The sequence below is a fragment of the Microcebus murinus genome, chromosome 19 (assembly GCF_040939455.1).
Source record: "Microcebus murinus isolate Inina chromosome 19, M.murinus_Inina_mat1.0, whole genome shotgun sequence".
Lineage (NCBI taxonomy): Eukaryota > Metazoa > Chordata > Mammalia > Primates > Cheirogaleidae > Microcebus > Microcebus murinus.
In genome coordinates, this window is record NC_134122.1 from 21,031,153 (window position 1) to 21,046,041 (window position 14,889).

The 14,889-nt window shown below is 53.2% G+C and overlaps 1 protein-coding gene across 1 annotated transcript; it reads left to right on the forward strand.

The window, feature by feature from the left end:
• Positions 1-9,192: 9,192 nt before the first annotated feature.
• FOXL3 (forkhead box L3) lies at positions 9,193-10,560 on the forward strand. The gene is made up of 3 exons (XM_012758883.2): positions 9,193-9,299; positions 9,597-9,765; positions 10,007-10,560. Exons 1-3 carry the CDS (start codon positions 9,193-9,195, stop codon positions 10,427-10,429), a joined length of 699 nt encoding a protein of 232 aa, XP_012614337.1. The 3' UTR covers positions 10,430-10,560.
• Positions 10,561-14,889: the final 4,329 nt, after the last annotated feature.

The window sequence follows — 14,889 nt, forward strand, 5'->3', positions numbered from 1 at the left end:
CACCAAGCTGGTGAGCTGGTGATGGCTCCAAGGCAAGGTAAAATGCCACAAAGCTCTTACTGAGACTCAGTTATTTTTTTCCTGATTATACATTCCCCTGGTTGCTGTGAGCTTTTCATTAGTGCGCAGACTTCTAAGGAAGTTGGTTTGGGTAGTTTTTGCCCATTTATTTATTGCTTTTGTGACTAGATGGATTCTGGAGTTCCCCATTGCATCATTTTCACTGATGTATCTATTGTGAAAGTCCTTTGTAAATTCTAAAAACAAGTCCTCTATCAGATACACGCTTTTCAAAGATCCTCCTGCTAATGGCTTGTCTTTCATTCTTTTTACAGTGTCTTTTGAAAGCAGATTTTCTAATTTTGATAAAATCCAATTTATTAATGTATTCTTTTATGTGTTGTGTTTCTCCTCTTTCCCCACTGCCCACACTATCTTATTTTGTTTTGTGTGTCATAATTTTCTTTTCACCCCATATTTGACTCATTACTGATTCTCTAGATTTTAAAAATTATTAGTTTTTGCTTTGGTCTTTTTTTTTCCCCCTCCTTTCTTTCTTTGTAACGGTTGGTATTTTAATTATTGAAAAATACATATGTATGTGTACATATTTTAGTTTAATGTTTAATTGATTAGATGTAATACTTTCTTATTTAATAATAGAAGCATTTAAAAATCTGATCTGACCTTTGATACAAAATATTATTGCTTATAATATTTGCTGAAAAGCTTTAAATTGTATTTTAATTAGGTCCTCAATCCAAGTGTTGTTTAGCCAAGTATCTCTTCATTTCTAGTTTGATAAAGCATTTTTAAAATTAAACTTTTATCATCAATTTCTAGTCTGATTGCATTGTAATTTTAAAAGGTGAAATGCATTATTTTTGCTTTGGAGACAACTGAGGTTCCCTTGGTTTTGTTATTTTTGGTGATTTAGCTGGTGCATCATCTAATATTTCAGGAATATTTGAAAATACTATTTTCTTTGTAGGTGACAAAATTTTCTATATACCTATTAATTCAACTTGCCATGCACCCTTGGCAATAAGAAATGCACTGTTTGTAGGAGACAAAGTTTTCTGTATGCCTACTTATTCAAATTTATTAATTATCCAAATAATCCAACTATAGAGTTTACTGGGTTTTGTCCAATTGGCCTGAGAAAGGCTGAGAAGACGTGTTAAGTTTTCTGCACCATAAGCGCATCCTGTTTGTTTCTTTCTGTATCTCTTATCATTTTCCCTTCATATATTTGGGGACTAAATAATTCAGAAAAAAGTATGTGACATGTTTTCTCTGAAGCGTATACCTTTTATGAACATGAAATGACTCCTTTTGTTAATATTTTTACTTTAACTTTATGCTGAGGTTGAGGTCAACACTTGTACTTTAGTTTTATTTGCATTTACCTGGTAACCCTTCCTTCATTCTTTTGTGCCCTGACCTGGACTACCGGGCTCAGCGGGCAGGGGCCCTCCCGCCTGCCTGTCTGCTCAGCTACCCTGTTAACCCCGCTCTCTGCAGGGCCCCTCCTCTGATACAGACAGCTGTCCCTCGCCCCGGCTCCGGTAGCCCTGCCTGCGCCCCTTGTCCCTGTGCGACAGACTCCAACAGATCCCGTCTCTGAGGGGGCCATGGGTTCTGGGCCACGGGGTGTATCCGTTCTTACATACAGCTGAGTACCACGTGTCGTTACGAGTGTGCACGAGATGTCTATGCGTGTATTTAAATGGGTTTATTTTATAGTCGTAGCACATTGTAGTACAGTCAGTGTTTTTAAGTTTTTCTCGTTATTTCTAAAGATTTGGGAAAGAAAGGGAAATGAACAGCAGATGCTGACTCTAACTCAAACTGGCTGGACGCTTCCAACCGCGGCGGCTCCACTTGCATGCTTGTCTGCCCAGAGACTGCCTGGGAGGGGGAGCGTGCAGCCGCTCAAGTCTGGACACCGTGGATTTAGGCTCGGGCAGGTCTCCATGCACGCTGTCTCTCTCACTGAACGCTGGGCGGATGGAGCGCGCTCCCTGGGCACGCTGGGTCTGCGCTGCCGGCTGAGCGGGACAGTGGCTGGTCGCCAGTCACTGGCATGTTGAGGTGTGACGCACTGCCACACGTCGTCCTCTCTGAGCGGCCTCCTGCTGGAGGCTGGGCGGTCTGTGGATCCCGCAGCCCTTTAGGGAGAATCCTTACATGTCTGTCCCTGGATCTGTGTCGTGGGAATGGGAGGAGCAGGGAAAGGACACAGCAGATGCGGTGTCCCCGCTGCCGGGACGCTTGTCCTTCCTGCCGCTCTGCCGGGCCGTTCTCTGAGCCAGACAGCTCCTAGGGAGGCATGCATCTTAGAAAATACAATGAAATACTCATTCCTGGAAAATAGTTCCTCACTTCGAATTATTTGATTTTAGAATTTCAGCTGATTGCAGCCATACTTGTATATTTCAAAAAAAAAAAAAAATTCTCAAAAGAAGTGTGTAATGACAGTAATTTTTATAAACTTGTGCTCATGGCTCTCTCTTCTTCAGCGGGGAGAAAACGTCACCAGTTTAGGTCAGTGATACTTCAGCCACTTGGGGATCAGTGCCACCACCAAGCCCCGCTCACCCACGCCTTAAATTTGTCGTTTATGTGAACAGGAGCTCTCCCTGCGTCCTTTCTGAGGTGAGCGGACGTCATTTCAGCAGCTGCACTATCTACAGAACACCTACCCTGTGCTGAGCAGAGCTACATATCCTACGTCAGCAACCGTCGAAATAGCTCGGGTGATTGTACCCATTGTACAGATGGGGCAGTGAGGCTCAGGAGTGTACGTCGGGGTCTCCAGTCCTCTCAAAGCCTCTGCCCCGGCTGTTCCGGGACATGCATTTGCGCCGTGCCCACTGCCTCTCACGCTGCAGGAGCGGTCCCCGCGTCGGGAGTAGGCGCGCATGCTGGCGCTGCAGCCCTGCGCCCTAGCTCGGATGCGGAAGGCGGGCAGGGCATTCCTCCCCCCTCGCTGGGCCAGAAAGCTTGGCGGAGTCTCCCAACGTGTTTTCAACACGTCCCCATGCTGAAGCGGCGAGGAGAAATCACTCCTGGACTTTGGCCAAAAAGTTCTTTTTCTTCCCCGACCCTCAGAGCTGTGGCCGGGATCCCGTGTTTCTTTCCAGATGTGCACACGTGGTCTGGTGCGTGCCAGTGGGGGTTCAGATGTGACATTACCCAGGTCAGATCATCGGGCCAGAGTCACTCTGCACGGACACCGGCAGTCCAGGGAGGTAGCCCAGTGACAGGGGTTGCAGGGCCCGGTGCAACCCACTGGTCGTTCACAAGACGCTCTTTGCCCTGGGGGTGCCAAGGCCCCGCTGCATGGAAAACGTGGTAGGATCGATATTTTAGGGACCCAGGCTCCCTTCCTTCTTTCTTTAAACAGACCTTGGCCCTGTGTGGGGATCCCCGGGCCAGCCGCAGTCCCCGGCTTGTGCAGGGCTGACCGCAGAGGGGTCCCGGGCCTGGCATTTCCAGGCACAGGACTGTAGCCCTGGCTGTCACGACTGAGGGCGAGAGGTGATTCCCAACCAGTGAGAAATGAGGAGGACCCTGGGCCGGCAGGAGGGAGGTTCTCGGCGGGAAGGAGTGAGCAGGGGACACTGGTGTCATGAGGGCGGGGGACACTGGTGACAGGAGGGCAGCTCACCAGCCCGTCCTGAGGGCAGAGCTCACACCATTAGGGGTGCCCTCTCCGCACCTACTAATCGCACGAAATGCAGGCTCCGCAAAGGAGCTTTTTAATCTTGGACTTCGTCGACGCTGCATTTTGCTTCTGACGTCAAAGCAGTGATGGCCGCTCTGCAGGAAGGAGGCACAGACGCCAATGGCCCGCGTCTACGCTGGCGACAGTGCGCGATCACCCACAGTGACCGGGATGTGTTCCCTCTGCTGCCGTGTGGTGTGCAGCCACACGAATGTCCGCGGGAGGGCCGGGCCGTGCCTTTGTCTGGGACGCCACGTGGCCGGCAGGCCGGAAGAGCAGCTGGCGGGGCCAGAGCCCCGTAGGAGCTCGGAGCTTCTGTTCCTGGAAGAAACCTGGGTCTGATGTCTGAGGAAACTGGGCATTAACAAATCTAGTGACAAACTGGCAGGTGGCGATTCTATCACGAGGGGCCTGAAATCACGTGCTCCCCAGAAACATTTAAAATATGATTTATAAGTGAATTCTGACCTACTCACTATGGTGTAGACATTAGAAATCAAGGTTTCAGGCCGGGTGCGGTGGCTCACGCCTGTAACCCTAGCACTCTGGGAGGCTGAGGCGGGCGGATCACTCAAGGTCAGGAGTTCAAAACCAACCTGAGCGAGACCCCGCCTCTACTAAAAAAAAAAATAGAAAGAAACTAATCGACCAACTAAAAATATATATACAAAAAATTAGCCAGGCATGGTGGCGCATGCCTGTAGTCCCAGCTACTAGGGAGGCTGAGGCAGGAGGATTGCTTGAGCCCAGGAGTTTGAGGTTGCTGTGAGCTAGGCTGACGCCATGGCACTCACTTTAGCCTGGGCAACAAAGCGAGACTCTGTCTCAAAAAAAAAAAAAAAAAAAAAGAAAGAAATCAAGGTTTCGAAACAGGTTATGTGACAGCAGTTTGCAAACGGCACCAACACTCCAAATTCAGAAAAATATGTGTCAGGCTTCGGATAGTGGCTAGCTCTGAACGTAGGTGGGTTTTTAAACACCTTTCTCTACTTTATAAACTTTTATAATAAACACTGCTTTTAATGAAAAATACAAAAACAAACAAGTACAAGACCGCAAGAGATCACAGAGATGGTTCTGAGGTCCCTGTGCCCTCTGCCATCTCTCTGCTAGGCCACATATGTATGCGCCGGGAACAATACGTCCCTGTTCTGTTTCAGTGTCCATTCGTGGTATCCCATCGTCCGTGTTGGTCGGAACTCAGACATGTCAGTGGATGTGTCTGTGAGTCACGGGACACGGGTTTCCGTGAACACTCCCAAGGGGAGGTGGCGGTTCCCTGGCGGGTCCTGCACCCACCATGGCTCCGCATGGTCTGTTCTGAGAGCTGGAACTCGCTTGCTGGGTTCAGCCCTCCCTGGGGCTGGGGCCAGAGTGCCCGGTCCAACCCTGCCTCACACGCAGGTGGTTCGACTGTGGACAGTTCATGAGCCTCCCTGTCCCCGTGAATGGGGACAGCTCTCGGGGCCGTCCTGAGAGGAGGCAAGTCCGCAGAGGTGACGATTGTGGACCTGCCAGTGTGGGGAGGTGAGTGTTTGCTGCTGCTCTACATTCTTTTCTTTTCTTTTCTTTTCTTTTCTTTTCTTTTCTTTTCTTTTCTTTTCTTTTCTTTTCTTTTCTTTTCTTTTCTTTTCTTTTCTTTCTTTCTTTCTTTTTTTTTTTTGAGACAGAGTCTCACTTTGTTGCCTAGGCTAGAGTGAGTGCCATGGCGTCAGTCTAGCTCACAGCAACCTCAATCTCCTGGGCTCAAGCAATCCTGCTGCCTCAGCCTCCCGAGTAGCTGGGACTACAGGCATGCGCCACCGTGCCGGCTAATTTTTTCTATATATATTAGTTGGCCAATTAATTTCTTTGTATTTATAGTAGAGACGGGGGTCTCGCTCTTGCTCAGGCTGGTTTCAAACTCCTGACCTCGAGCAATCCACCCGCCTCGGCCTCCCAGAGAGCTAGGATTACAGGCGTGAGCCACCTCGCCCGGCCCTTTTTTTTTTTTTGAGATAGAGTCTCACTCTGTTGCCTGTGGAGTCAGCCTAGACTCCGTGGAGTGCCGTGGTGTCAGCCCAGCTCACAGCAACCTCAAACTCGTGGACTCAAGCGATCCTCCTGCCTCAGCCTCCCGAGTAGCTGGGACTACAGGCATGTGCCACCATGCCTGGCTTTCTCTTTCTATATATATTTTTAGTTGTCCAGCTAATTCCTCCCTCCCTCCCTCCCTCCCTCCCTCCCTCCCTCCCTCCCTCCCTCCCTCCCTCCCTCCCTCTTTCTTTCTTTCTTTCTTTCTTTCTTTCTTTCTTTCTTTCTTTCTTTCTTTCTTTCTTTCTTTCTTTCTTTCTTTCTTTCTTTCTTTCTTTCTTTCTTTCTTTCTTTCTTTCTTCCAGCACAGACAGGGTCTCACTCTTGCTCAGGCTGGTCTCGAACTCCTGACCTCAAATGATCTGCCCGCCTTGGCCTCCCAGAGTGCTACATTATTATTAGCAATCTTATTTTTATTATTGCTATTTTAGGGACATCTCTGATGCATCAGAGAAGCATCCTGCTCACCGCCATGCGCCCAATGAATCAATAAGTTATTTCAGAACTAAGTAAAGCACATGTTTCAGAATTCTAAGAAACCAAAATTCGCCAGAAAGGTTTTCTAACTAACCAAACTGTATTTTCCATTCAACAAAATAAGTAAACAACGTGTGCTGCTTCTCCACCATCTGTTTTTAAGGTTCATTTGTTCCCTACTTCAAAAGCGCCTTTCCCTCCCCGGCTCTGTGTCCTTGGCCCTGTCTGAGCAGAGACACAGGAAAAGACGGGACCTGCCAGGGCCTCTCCCGTGAGCCACGTGCAGGCCTGCAACTGCTGCTGGTTCAGCGGGCGCACCGGGTTTTTCTAACTCCCTTTCAGAGGTAGAGGCTCCATTTTGGGTGATGACACACAGACGACATTCTTCCCCAGAGACCAAGACTGTCCCCAGGCCACGGCACCTCCCTCGAGGCAGCCACCTCTCTCTGTCCCTGATGGGCATTCATGGTTCTGGTCCTCAGAGGCCATCAGTGACTATTCAAGGCGTTTATCCTTCATTGCAAGGGGCTGGAGCACACGTGTGGTGTGAGAGTACGAACTCAAAGCCCGGTCTTCACTGCTAACTTTCCTACTTGCAAAAACAGAAAAATACATTTTTAAAAGAGAAAAAGCTCATTTTGCGCAGGAATGTTCTCCAGCAATGCTGTTGTGTAAAGAGTCTGGTTTAAAACACAAAGGTCTAGTCTCTTTCTGGATTATAAGAACAGATTATGCTGTTTGATAAACTAAATTTATTTCTTTTTTTAAAGATTGATGTTAATACTATTGGAAACCTGTGTGTGTGTTTCTTGTTCTCCAAGCTTGGATCTGAGGTTTGAGTCTTTCATTGACTTTGGAAATTTCTAGGCTGTTATCTCGTTACATATGTCTATTGCCCTATTCTCTCCTTCGTTCCTCCTGGATTCTAACACGTCTGTTACCTACTCAGCATTGTCCCACCGTGCCCGGTTGCTCACTTTCCTCTCCTTTCTGCCTCTGTTTCAGTTTGTGAAGTCCTAGTGACTGACCCTCAGGCCTGCTGGTGTTTCTCTGCTATGTCCAGGCTGTCCATGGAGCTGCCTTCATCCCTGTCACCGCGTTCTTCCTTGGTCACGTTTGAGTCTGTTGCATGGTTTCCACTTCTCTGCCGAGGTTCCTCAATCTGATTGTCACATTGCTCTCCTCGTCCACTGGAGCCATTAGCTCCTTAGTTGTAGTTATTTTTATTACCTGTCTTGAAGTTCCACGCTTGTCTTACCCATGAGTCTGGGCCTACTAAATGCTTTGTCTCTAAACAGTGTGGTTTTGCTGTTGTTGTTACTGGGGTTTTTTTTGGGGGGGGGCTGTTTTTGTTTGTTTGTTTGTTTTGTTTTTGTTTTGAGACAGAGTGAGACTCTGTCACCCAGGCTGGAGTGCAGTGGTGCCATCACAGCTCACTGCAGCCTCCAACTCCTGAGCTCAAGCAATCCTCCTGCCTCGGCCTCCCAGAGTGCTGGGATTACAGGCATGAACCATCACGCCTGGCCCAGTATGTTGTTTTTATTTACTTATGTGTCTTGTAAGTTTGGGGCTGAAAACTGTATACCTTGTAGGAACAGATAAATGTATTTGTGCCCAGAGAGGAGCCAGCCTGTGTTTGCTGGGCCCCTCGGGTCATTCTCGTCTGGCTGAGCTGGTTTACGTCCCCCGCCCCTCTCAGTGCGACACGGGCTGCACTGGTCCTTGGGGGCAGGCCTCTCTCCCTGTCTGCTCTGCGGTCCACATCAGACCTTCCTTTGCTCCTGGGCAGGTCCCTCTCCCCTCTCGAGGCCCTCCCCAGGCAGTGGGATGCTGCCACCTGTTACAGGACGAATGCTGGAGTTGCAGTGGAGGCAGCAGGTGGGGTGTAGGTCTGGGGTGTTCCCTGTGGTTCTGGCTCAGCCAAGGTCTTAGGTCTTAGGGTCTCTTCGGGGGATGGGAGGCTCCCAGGGGTCCTCCCTTCCCTCAGCTGCAGGGATCTCCCTAGGGCAGGGGGCCGTGCCCACCCTCTCCCCCCAGGTGCAGTTGGTCTTTCTGGGCACCTCCTGCGAGTAGCTCCCCAGGCCTACCTGGTGGGGTGGGGGGAGGCTTCCCAGGCTCTTACCTGCCCCATCCTTTCTCCTGAGTGTCCTGAGATCCCAGAAAGGAGACCACAGTGCAGATTCACCCGCACCCACCCTCAAGGGTCTGAACTTCCCCTGGCCACATGTGCAATTCATTCAGGATTCTCTTCTCCTGGACCTGGGCATGAAGATGCTCCAGTACCGCAGATTCTGCCCAGACCCCATCACTCTGGAGAGGAAAGAGGTGGGGCCAGCAGGGTTGGGCGGGAGGCTGTGACGGTGGCTCTCCCCGGCCTGGCGGCCCACTCTGCTGAGCGCCCAGGTGTCTGGATCCGAGCCCGCAAGAAGAACCACTGTGTCCCAGGGCGAGCACAGGACCCGGGAGCTCCGAGGAAACTTCCACCAGTGCGGGGACCTATGAGAAGCTCCACCTCTAACTCTGGGGACAGGGACAGCCAGAGAGAGCAGGGGGTGTGATGAGGGCCCGGGGAAGGCAGTGGGAGGCCGCCCCACCGTCAGACCACCCAGTGCGCCCCCTCCTCCCTCCTCCCGCAGCGGGTCAGAGGGTCGTCGAGACAGCCCCCTCCGCTCCCCTCGGTAGCTTTACCGGTGGCTGGGGCCTCCCCCGCGCAGGGATTGGACGCCAGAGAACGGGGCGGGGGCGGCGGGGGACCCCAGAAGCCCAGGCTCCCCGGGCAGGCGTGAGCAGCCCGCAGTGCAGACGCTGTGGCCGGCGCTGGCAGGACCTCTGCGCAGAGCTGGCAGCCGGCGGGCGGCGCGGAGGAGGCGGCAGCGGCAGCAGTGGCACCCGCGAGTGCCGGGCACATCGCGATGTTTGACAGCTCACAGTATCCCTACAATTGCTTCAATTACGATGCCGACGACTACCCGGCGGGCAGCTCCGACGAAGAAAAGCGGCTCACGCGGCCCGCGTACAGGTGACCGCGGGGGTCAATGGCAGGGGCTTTGGGGGACAGCGACCCTCCTCTTCAGGGTGCTCAGGTAGCCAGGACCTGCCTGGGAAGGAGGAAGGTGGGGGGCTTTCTGCTTCCGGGCGGGGCTCAGAGAAAGGACGCATTTGTGGGCACTTGGCGGGGTAGAGGGGGAAGTTTCTCTCAGCCTCCCTGGGGAGGGTCCCAGGTGCCGGGGAAGAGCCGCTGGGGCGGGGGCGGGGCGGAGCGGGAGCAGCGCGCCGCAGTCACTGTCACTGACACCCTGGCTCGGGGCGTTCGCAGCTACATCGCCTTGATCGCCATGGCCATCCAACAGAGCCCAGCGGGCAGGGTGACCCTGTCGGGCATCTACGACTTCATCATGCGCAAGTTCCCCTATTACCGCGCCAACCAGCGCGCCTGGCAGAACTCCATCCGCCACAACCTGTCCCTCAACAGCTGCTTCATCAAGGTGAGCTCCCTGCCCTCTGCCCCAACCACTGTCCCCCCACCCCTGTCTCCCCAGCTCGGTGACACCTGGGCTGAGTTGTTCCTGGGGATGGGGACTGGGAGGGATGTCTCAGCGTGTCACAGCGGCAGCAGCGAAGTCCGCCCTTGGCTAGTGGGGCGCCTCCACCTGCTCGGTGAGGGTGCGCGCACCTGGCTGGGCGGGGCGCACGCGCGGCAGCGCTGAGTCCCACTGTGCTACGCAGGTGCCGCGGACCGAGGGCCACGAGAAGGGCAAAGGCAACTACTGGACGTTCGCGGGAGGCTGCGAGTCGCTGCTGGACCTCTTCGAGAACGGCAACTACCGCCGGAGGCGGCGGCGGCGTGGCCCCAAACGGCAGGGGCCGCGGGGCTCGTGCGCTGGGGACGCCGAGGGGCCCCAGGATCCTTCCCAGCCGACTGCTGTGCGGGGGTCCCCAGCCCCAGACGGCGCGGGAGTGGCCGGCCCCCGAGAGCCTGCAGCCAGCCCAGCCAACCCTGGGAAGGCGCACCCCAGGGACATCAAGTTCAGCATTGACTACATCCTCTCCGCGCCCGGCCCCTCTCCGGGGCCCAGTGTCGGGGCGCTTGAGGGCAGACACCCCTGGCTGCAGGCCCCGCAGGTGAACCTCCACTTGTGGACAGTGTGAGCTGGTGCTGCACAATCACTCTGGGTCTTCCCGCCAGACCTTCCTCCCCTGAGCCAGGAAGCCCCAGCGCTGCCACCAGCTGTCACTTCTCTGAGATCAGCCTGGGTTGGAGGGAAGGGCAGAGGTCTGTCTTAGGAGAGGTATTTATTGTGGGATTGTGACTTTGTGTATTCAGAAAAAAGCTTCCCTGCAGGGAAAGCCCTGCTGGGTTCCAGTGTTAATTACCGGTTGCTGGAGACCCACCAACTACTCCTGCTCTGGGGAATGGGAACCTAGGGTCCTGTTCCCTAATGTCAAGGTGATGAAAATTCCTCCGTGGTTTAAGACCGTCCTTCGTAGACAGCACAAACCGAAAGCTGCCAGTGTGCTCAGCAAACTGTCAGTCAGGCTGGTTAACATCTTCCCTATAGTTAAAAATACTAATAAAATGCACACCGTGAAGATTGATACTAATTGATACTAGTGACCCCAATGTTTATGACGGTGTCCCCATTACAGATGATGTGATCAGAAGTGACAAATATTCCTTGTGCTGTTGGCAGAATATTTTGATGATGGTTTAGGAAATCCATTGTACTTTTTGTACAGGAAAGAAGGAAGGAAGGGTGGGAGGGAGGGGCTCGGGCTGAGGGGGAGGTGATCCTTGGGGCAAACCCAATTCCCTCGACTCTTCTGAGCAGGGAGGGGGCCCCTATTCTGGCACCTTCTATGCAGCAGGTTTCTCAGCCTGCCGGAGAGCAGGCTGTTGATAAAACTCCCGCTACACTGTGAGGTGTACAATTAAGGACGTGTGCGATTACAAGCATCCGAGGTGGGTAAACTGCATTTGAAATGTAAATGATTTAATTACTGTGTAGAGATGGGCATTTTAAAAAACACAATTATACACAGTGAAACTATTTGACCAACCTTATCATTTCTCACCAGCCCATTTTTGCAGAGTTAATTGCTTTCCATGACTTAATTTGAACATTAGTATCGATTACACCTAATCTGATTCACTAGGTGACAACGATTGGCTCATTTTGTGAGCTGCAAACACACACCCAAGGAGGCTGGCTGTCTCAGTTGGGAATAAAATAGTCATGTTTTATCAGACTCTCTTAAAAAACAGGGGCTGGGAGTCCATGAAGGCAGGCGGGCTGCTAGACAGGCCCGAATCATGCAAAAGACACGTTTAACCCTGGCTCCACTTCTGTTCGGAAGGCTTGATATTTTGTTAAAGCCAAGTACTCCTTCACCCACCTACCCTGTAAATAGAGACTCGATGTGTCCTCTTAATTGTCTTGGGAAGAGGGAAGAAAGCCATTCGTGGCAAATGCTGTGAAAAGCCTGGCCTCCGGCTCCGTGCCGTGCCACTCACACCAGGCCCTGCCAACCGCAGCCTCTGCCTACACAGCCGCCCTTCAGCCTGGCAGGAGGACAAGGCGCCCAGCCTCAAATGCCCTTTCCTACAGGCAGACATGAGCCTGTATTGTCGACAACTCTCCTTTGCAAATGCCAGGTGCTTGTTTCCAGAACTCTTTGCTCAAATAGCCAAAGCCTGTGGGGCTCCTACTGCCTGTGGGACACAGAGCTGAGCCCTGGGACAGGTGCTGCCTCCCTGGCCACATACCAGCCCTAGGAGATGGGCGTGTTGCTCTCAGGCCCATTTTATGGATGGGGGACCTACAGCCCAGGTGTGTGGCTCCAGGTGGGCTGGCTTGTCCAGGCTATCACAGTGGCTGTGTGCACGCGTGTGTGTGTGTGTATGTGTATCGTGGGTGTGTGTCATGGGTCTGTCTGCCTTCCTGTTATTTATATCCCTTTGCCGGTTGTGCTAAAAGCATCGATTTAAATTATACTGGATATAATTTAGATGGTAAGATGCAGATGGTCTTACGCACAAGTAAGTATGTGGCTTATAGAATATCTGAAGATATATTTTTCTGCTACCAACTGAGCAAATAAAATGTATGTTTTATCTTTTGGGTTCTAGCTTTATTCCTGCATTTTGTTCTGGTTAGGAAAGTCTGATTTGGAACCAAAAACCCTTTGCCCTAAACAGGACACTGTTTGGAGGCCTCAGCCTGAAAGCAAAGTGCTTTCTTGGCGGCATTTCCCCTCTGCACACACATCTGGGTGGCACTGGGCAAAATCTGTGCACCGGCAGGTGTAGTGTTTGTTTTGCAAAGGATATCAATCATGTTTTTAAAAGCAAAGGGACATTTTCAATTTGCCAGCATATGACATCCTGCAACTTCAGAAAGGTTCCCAGCCCTTAGAGTGACTGGCATTTAATACCAACAACATCACCGGGGTGAGGGCTGGCTGTGACCTATTCAAATGTCGCCGCCACCACGCAGACTTGCCCAACACAATTATAATTAAATACTTTATGCCTCTCTTGCAAATCTGCTGATTGATCATCGATATGTACATTACCACCACATTACCCCCGAGCAGGCATCTGCCATGCACGGGTTATGGATCACCAGGTTTCCATCAGCGAAGTTGGGAGGCGCTGCGGAGCGCTGCTCAGGAAGGCGGTGTGTGCAAATTACCATCGTGGGACCGAAGTTCCCAGGCCGGGCTGCGCCGGGCCCTGAGCTCCTCTTCCCAGGCTGCCAGGAGACTGAGGGCATCCCCCTTCACTGCCACTGGGCCCAGGGGCCCCCACCAGGTGCCACAGGAGTGAGGCAACAGCCCCAGCTTCCTGCAGGAGGATGGAGAATCCCTTCCCACGGTGGAGGGGTGAGAGCGGCGATTTGAGAGCACGGCCGTGTCCATGTCCATGAGTGCAAACCGACCCCAGATGCTGCCCCCTCCCCGCTGCTGAGCCGCGGGCTGCGGCATCGCTGTGCCTCTCCAGAAAGGCCCCCACGGCTGAAGCCTGCCCTCCAGGCCAAGCTGAAACAGGACCCTGGGAAGCTGCCATCCATTGGCCTCTGGTCTGCCTCACGGGCAGAAGACAGAAAAGCCTTGCTTCCCTTCTGAGTCCTTCCTTCCTTTACTGGGCAGGCTGGGGGCTGCTGCTCGCTCATTCAGCAGACGACTGTGGGCCCCCGTGCCGGGCGCAGGCTGTGGCCAGCACATACCCGGAAAGTAAAGGAAGTGTGCATAGGGCTGCGCTGAGACAGAGAGCAGCGCTGGTGGGTGCAGAGGTCTTCTAGCTGCCTGCAAGCCCTAGCCCTGAGGGTCAGACAGGTAGTGAAAGGAGCTGAGATCTTGCAGAACAGACAGGAAGGCCGGCATGGCTTGGGGGCTGCAGACAGGTAGTGATGCACAAAAGATGCGGCCAGGCCCCCGCCCCCCCACCAGCCATCGCTTCAGCCTTTGAAACGCAGCTGCTGCCTTAGCCATCATCACTGCTCCTCCTGGTTTGTTGGTCCCTGCAGGGCCCAGCTGCAGAGTCACCTCCCATGGCCCGGGTGCTGGGCCTGGGTTCCCATGGCCTGCACACTGGCTGACTTCCTGACACCAGCCCATTCCTGTTGTCCTCAAGCCTGTCTCCCTGCCTAGTGCCATCCATGCCCAGGGAACTGAGTGTGGGAAGCCCAGATCCAGATGTGTCTGGGAGTGAGTGTGTGTGAAGCTGGGTGAGGGCATCTGTAGTTGCACCCACTCCTCATGTCTAATCAGCCAGGCTCCTGCCCCAGAGTGGCTCTGGAGCCCTGCGGTGGCCCTGGTCTCCCTGGAGAGGGAGGAGCCCAGGCTGGAGCCTGGCAGCCATGCATCCTTGGACACCTGCCCCTGGGGCCTGGGCCTCCTCCCCTGTGCATGGGCTGTCTCACCTCCTGCCCTCTGCCTCTGCTCGACTCAAGACTGGATCCCTGGGGTGGGACTGAGCAAGTCTCGCCCTGGAAATGCTCTCCACACAGCTGCAGTGGGGCAGTTCTCTGGGCACCGCCCTCCCTGGAGGCAGCCCCAGGACTCCCTGCGTCTCTTGCTGGGACCGTGTCTGTCCTTGGGCACTGCCAGCTTCCTCGGGGCCTCCTCAGGTGGCCCCAGGGTGAGCTTTGAGCTGGGACCAAGACAAAAAGACACAGGCCCAGGTATCTGCTACTCAGATTTGTGAGTCTCTCTTCTTCAGTGACTCCCTTCCTCGAGGTCACCAACCTCCACTCCCTTCTCTGCCTCAGTTTCCTCCATGGTCGGGAGCTGGTTTGGGAACCTCCAGGACTGTGAATCCGCAGGGAGTCATGGCCTGGGCTCCTTCTGATCCCCTGCCCCAGGGCCAGGACCAAGCACGAGAAAGTTTATTTTGATGCCAAGGACCCTGGCATCTGCATAAACATTCTACACCAGGAGCCAAAACAGGCCTGTTTCTCCCCAGAAGTATGAAATTGAAAATGAGCATCACAGGCCCTGTACAGGGATGGGCCCTGCCTGGGGCTGTGGCCTGCCTGTCCCACGGGGACGAGGCAGCTCTCTCACACTCACGCCCCCAAATGAACAGCATCACCTGGGTCTCGGGAAAG

Coding starts and splice junctions, on each gene's coding strand:
- FOXL3 (XM_012758883.2), top strand. CDS start 9,193: ATGTTTGACAGCTCACAGTATCCCTACAATTGCTTCAATTACGATGCC. Junction 9,300..9,596: donor CTCACGCGGCCCGCGTACAG/GTGACCGCGGGG, acceptor GGGCGTTCGCAG/CTACATCGCCTTGATCGCCA. Junction 9,766..10,006: donor TCAACAGCTGCTTCATCAAG/GTGAGCTCCCTG, acceptor TGTGCTACGCAG/GTGCCGCGGACCGAGGGCCA.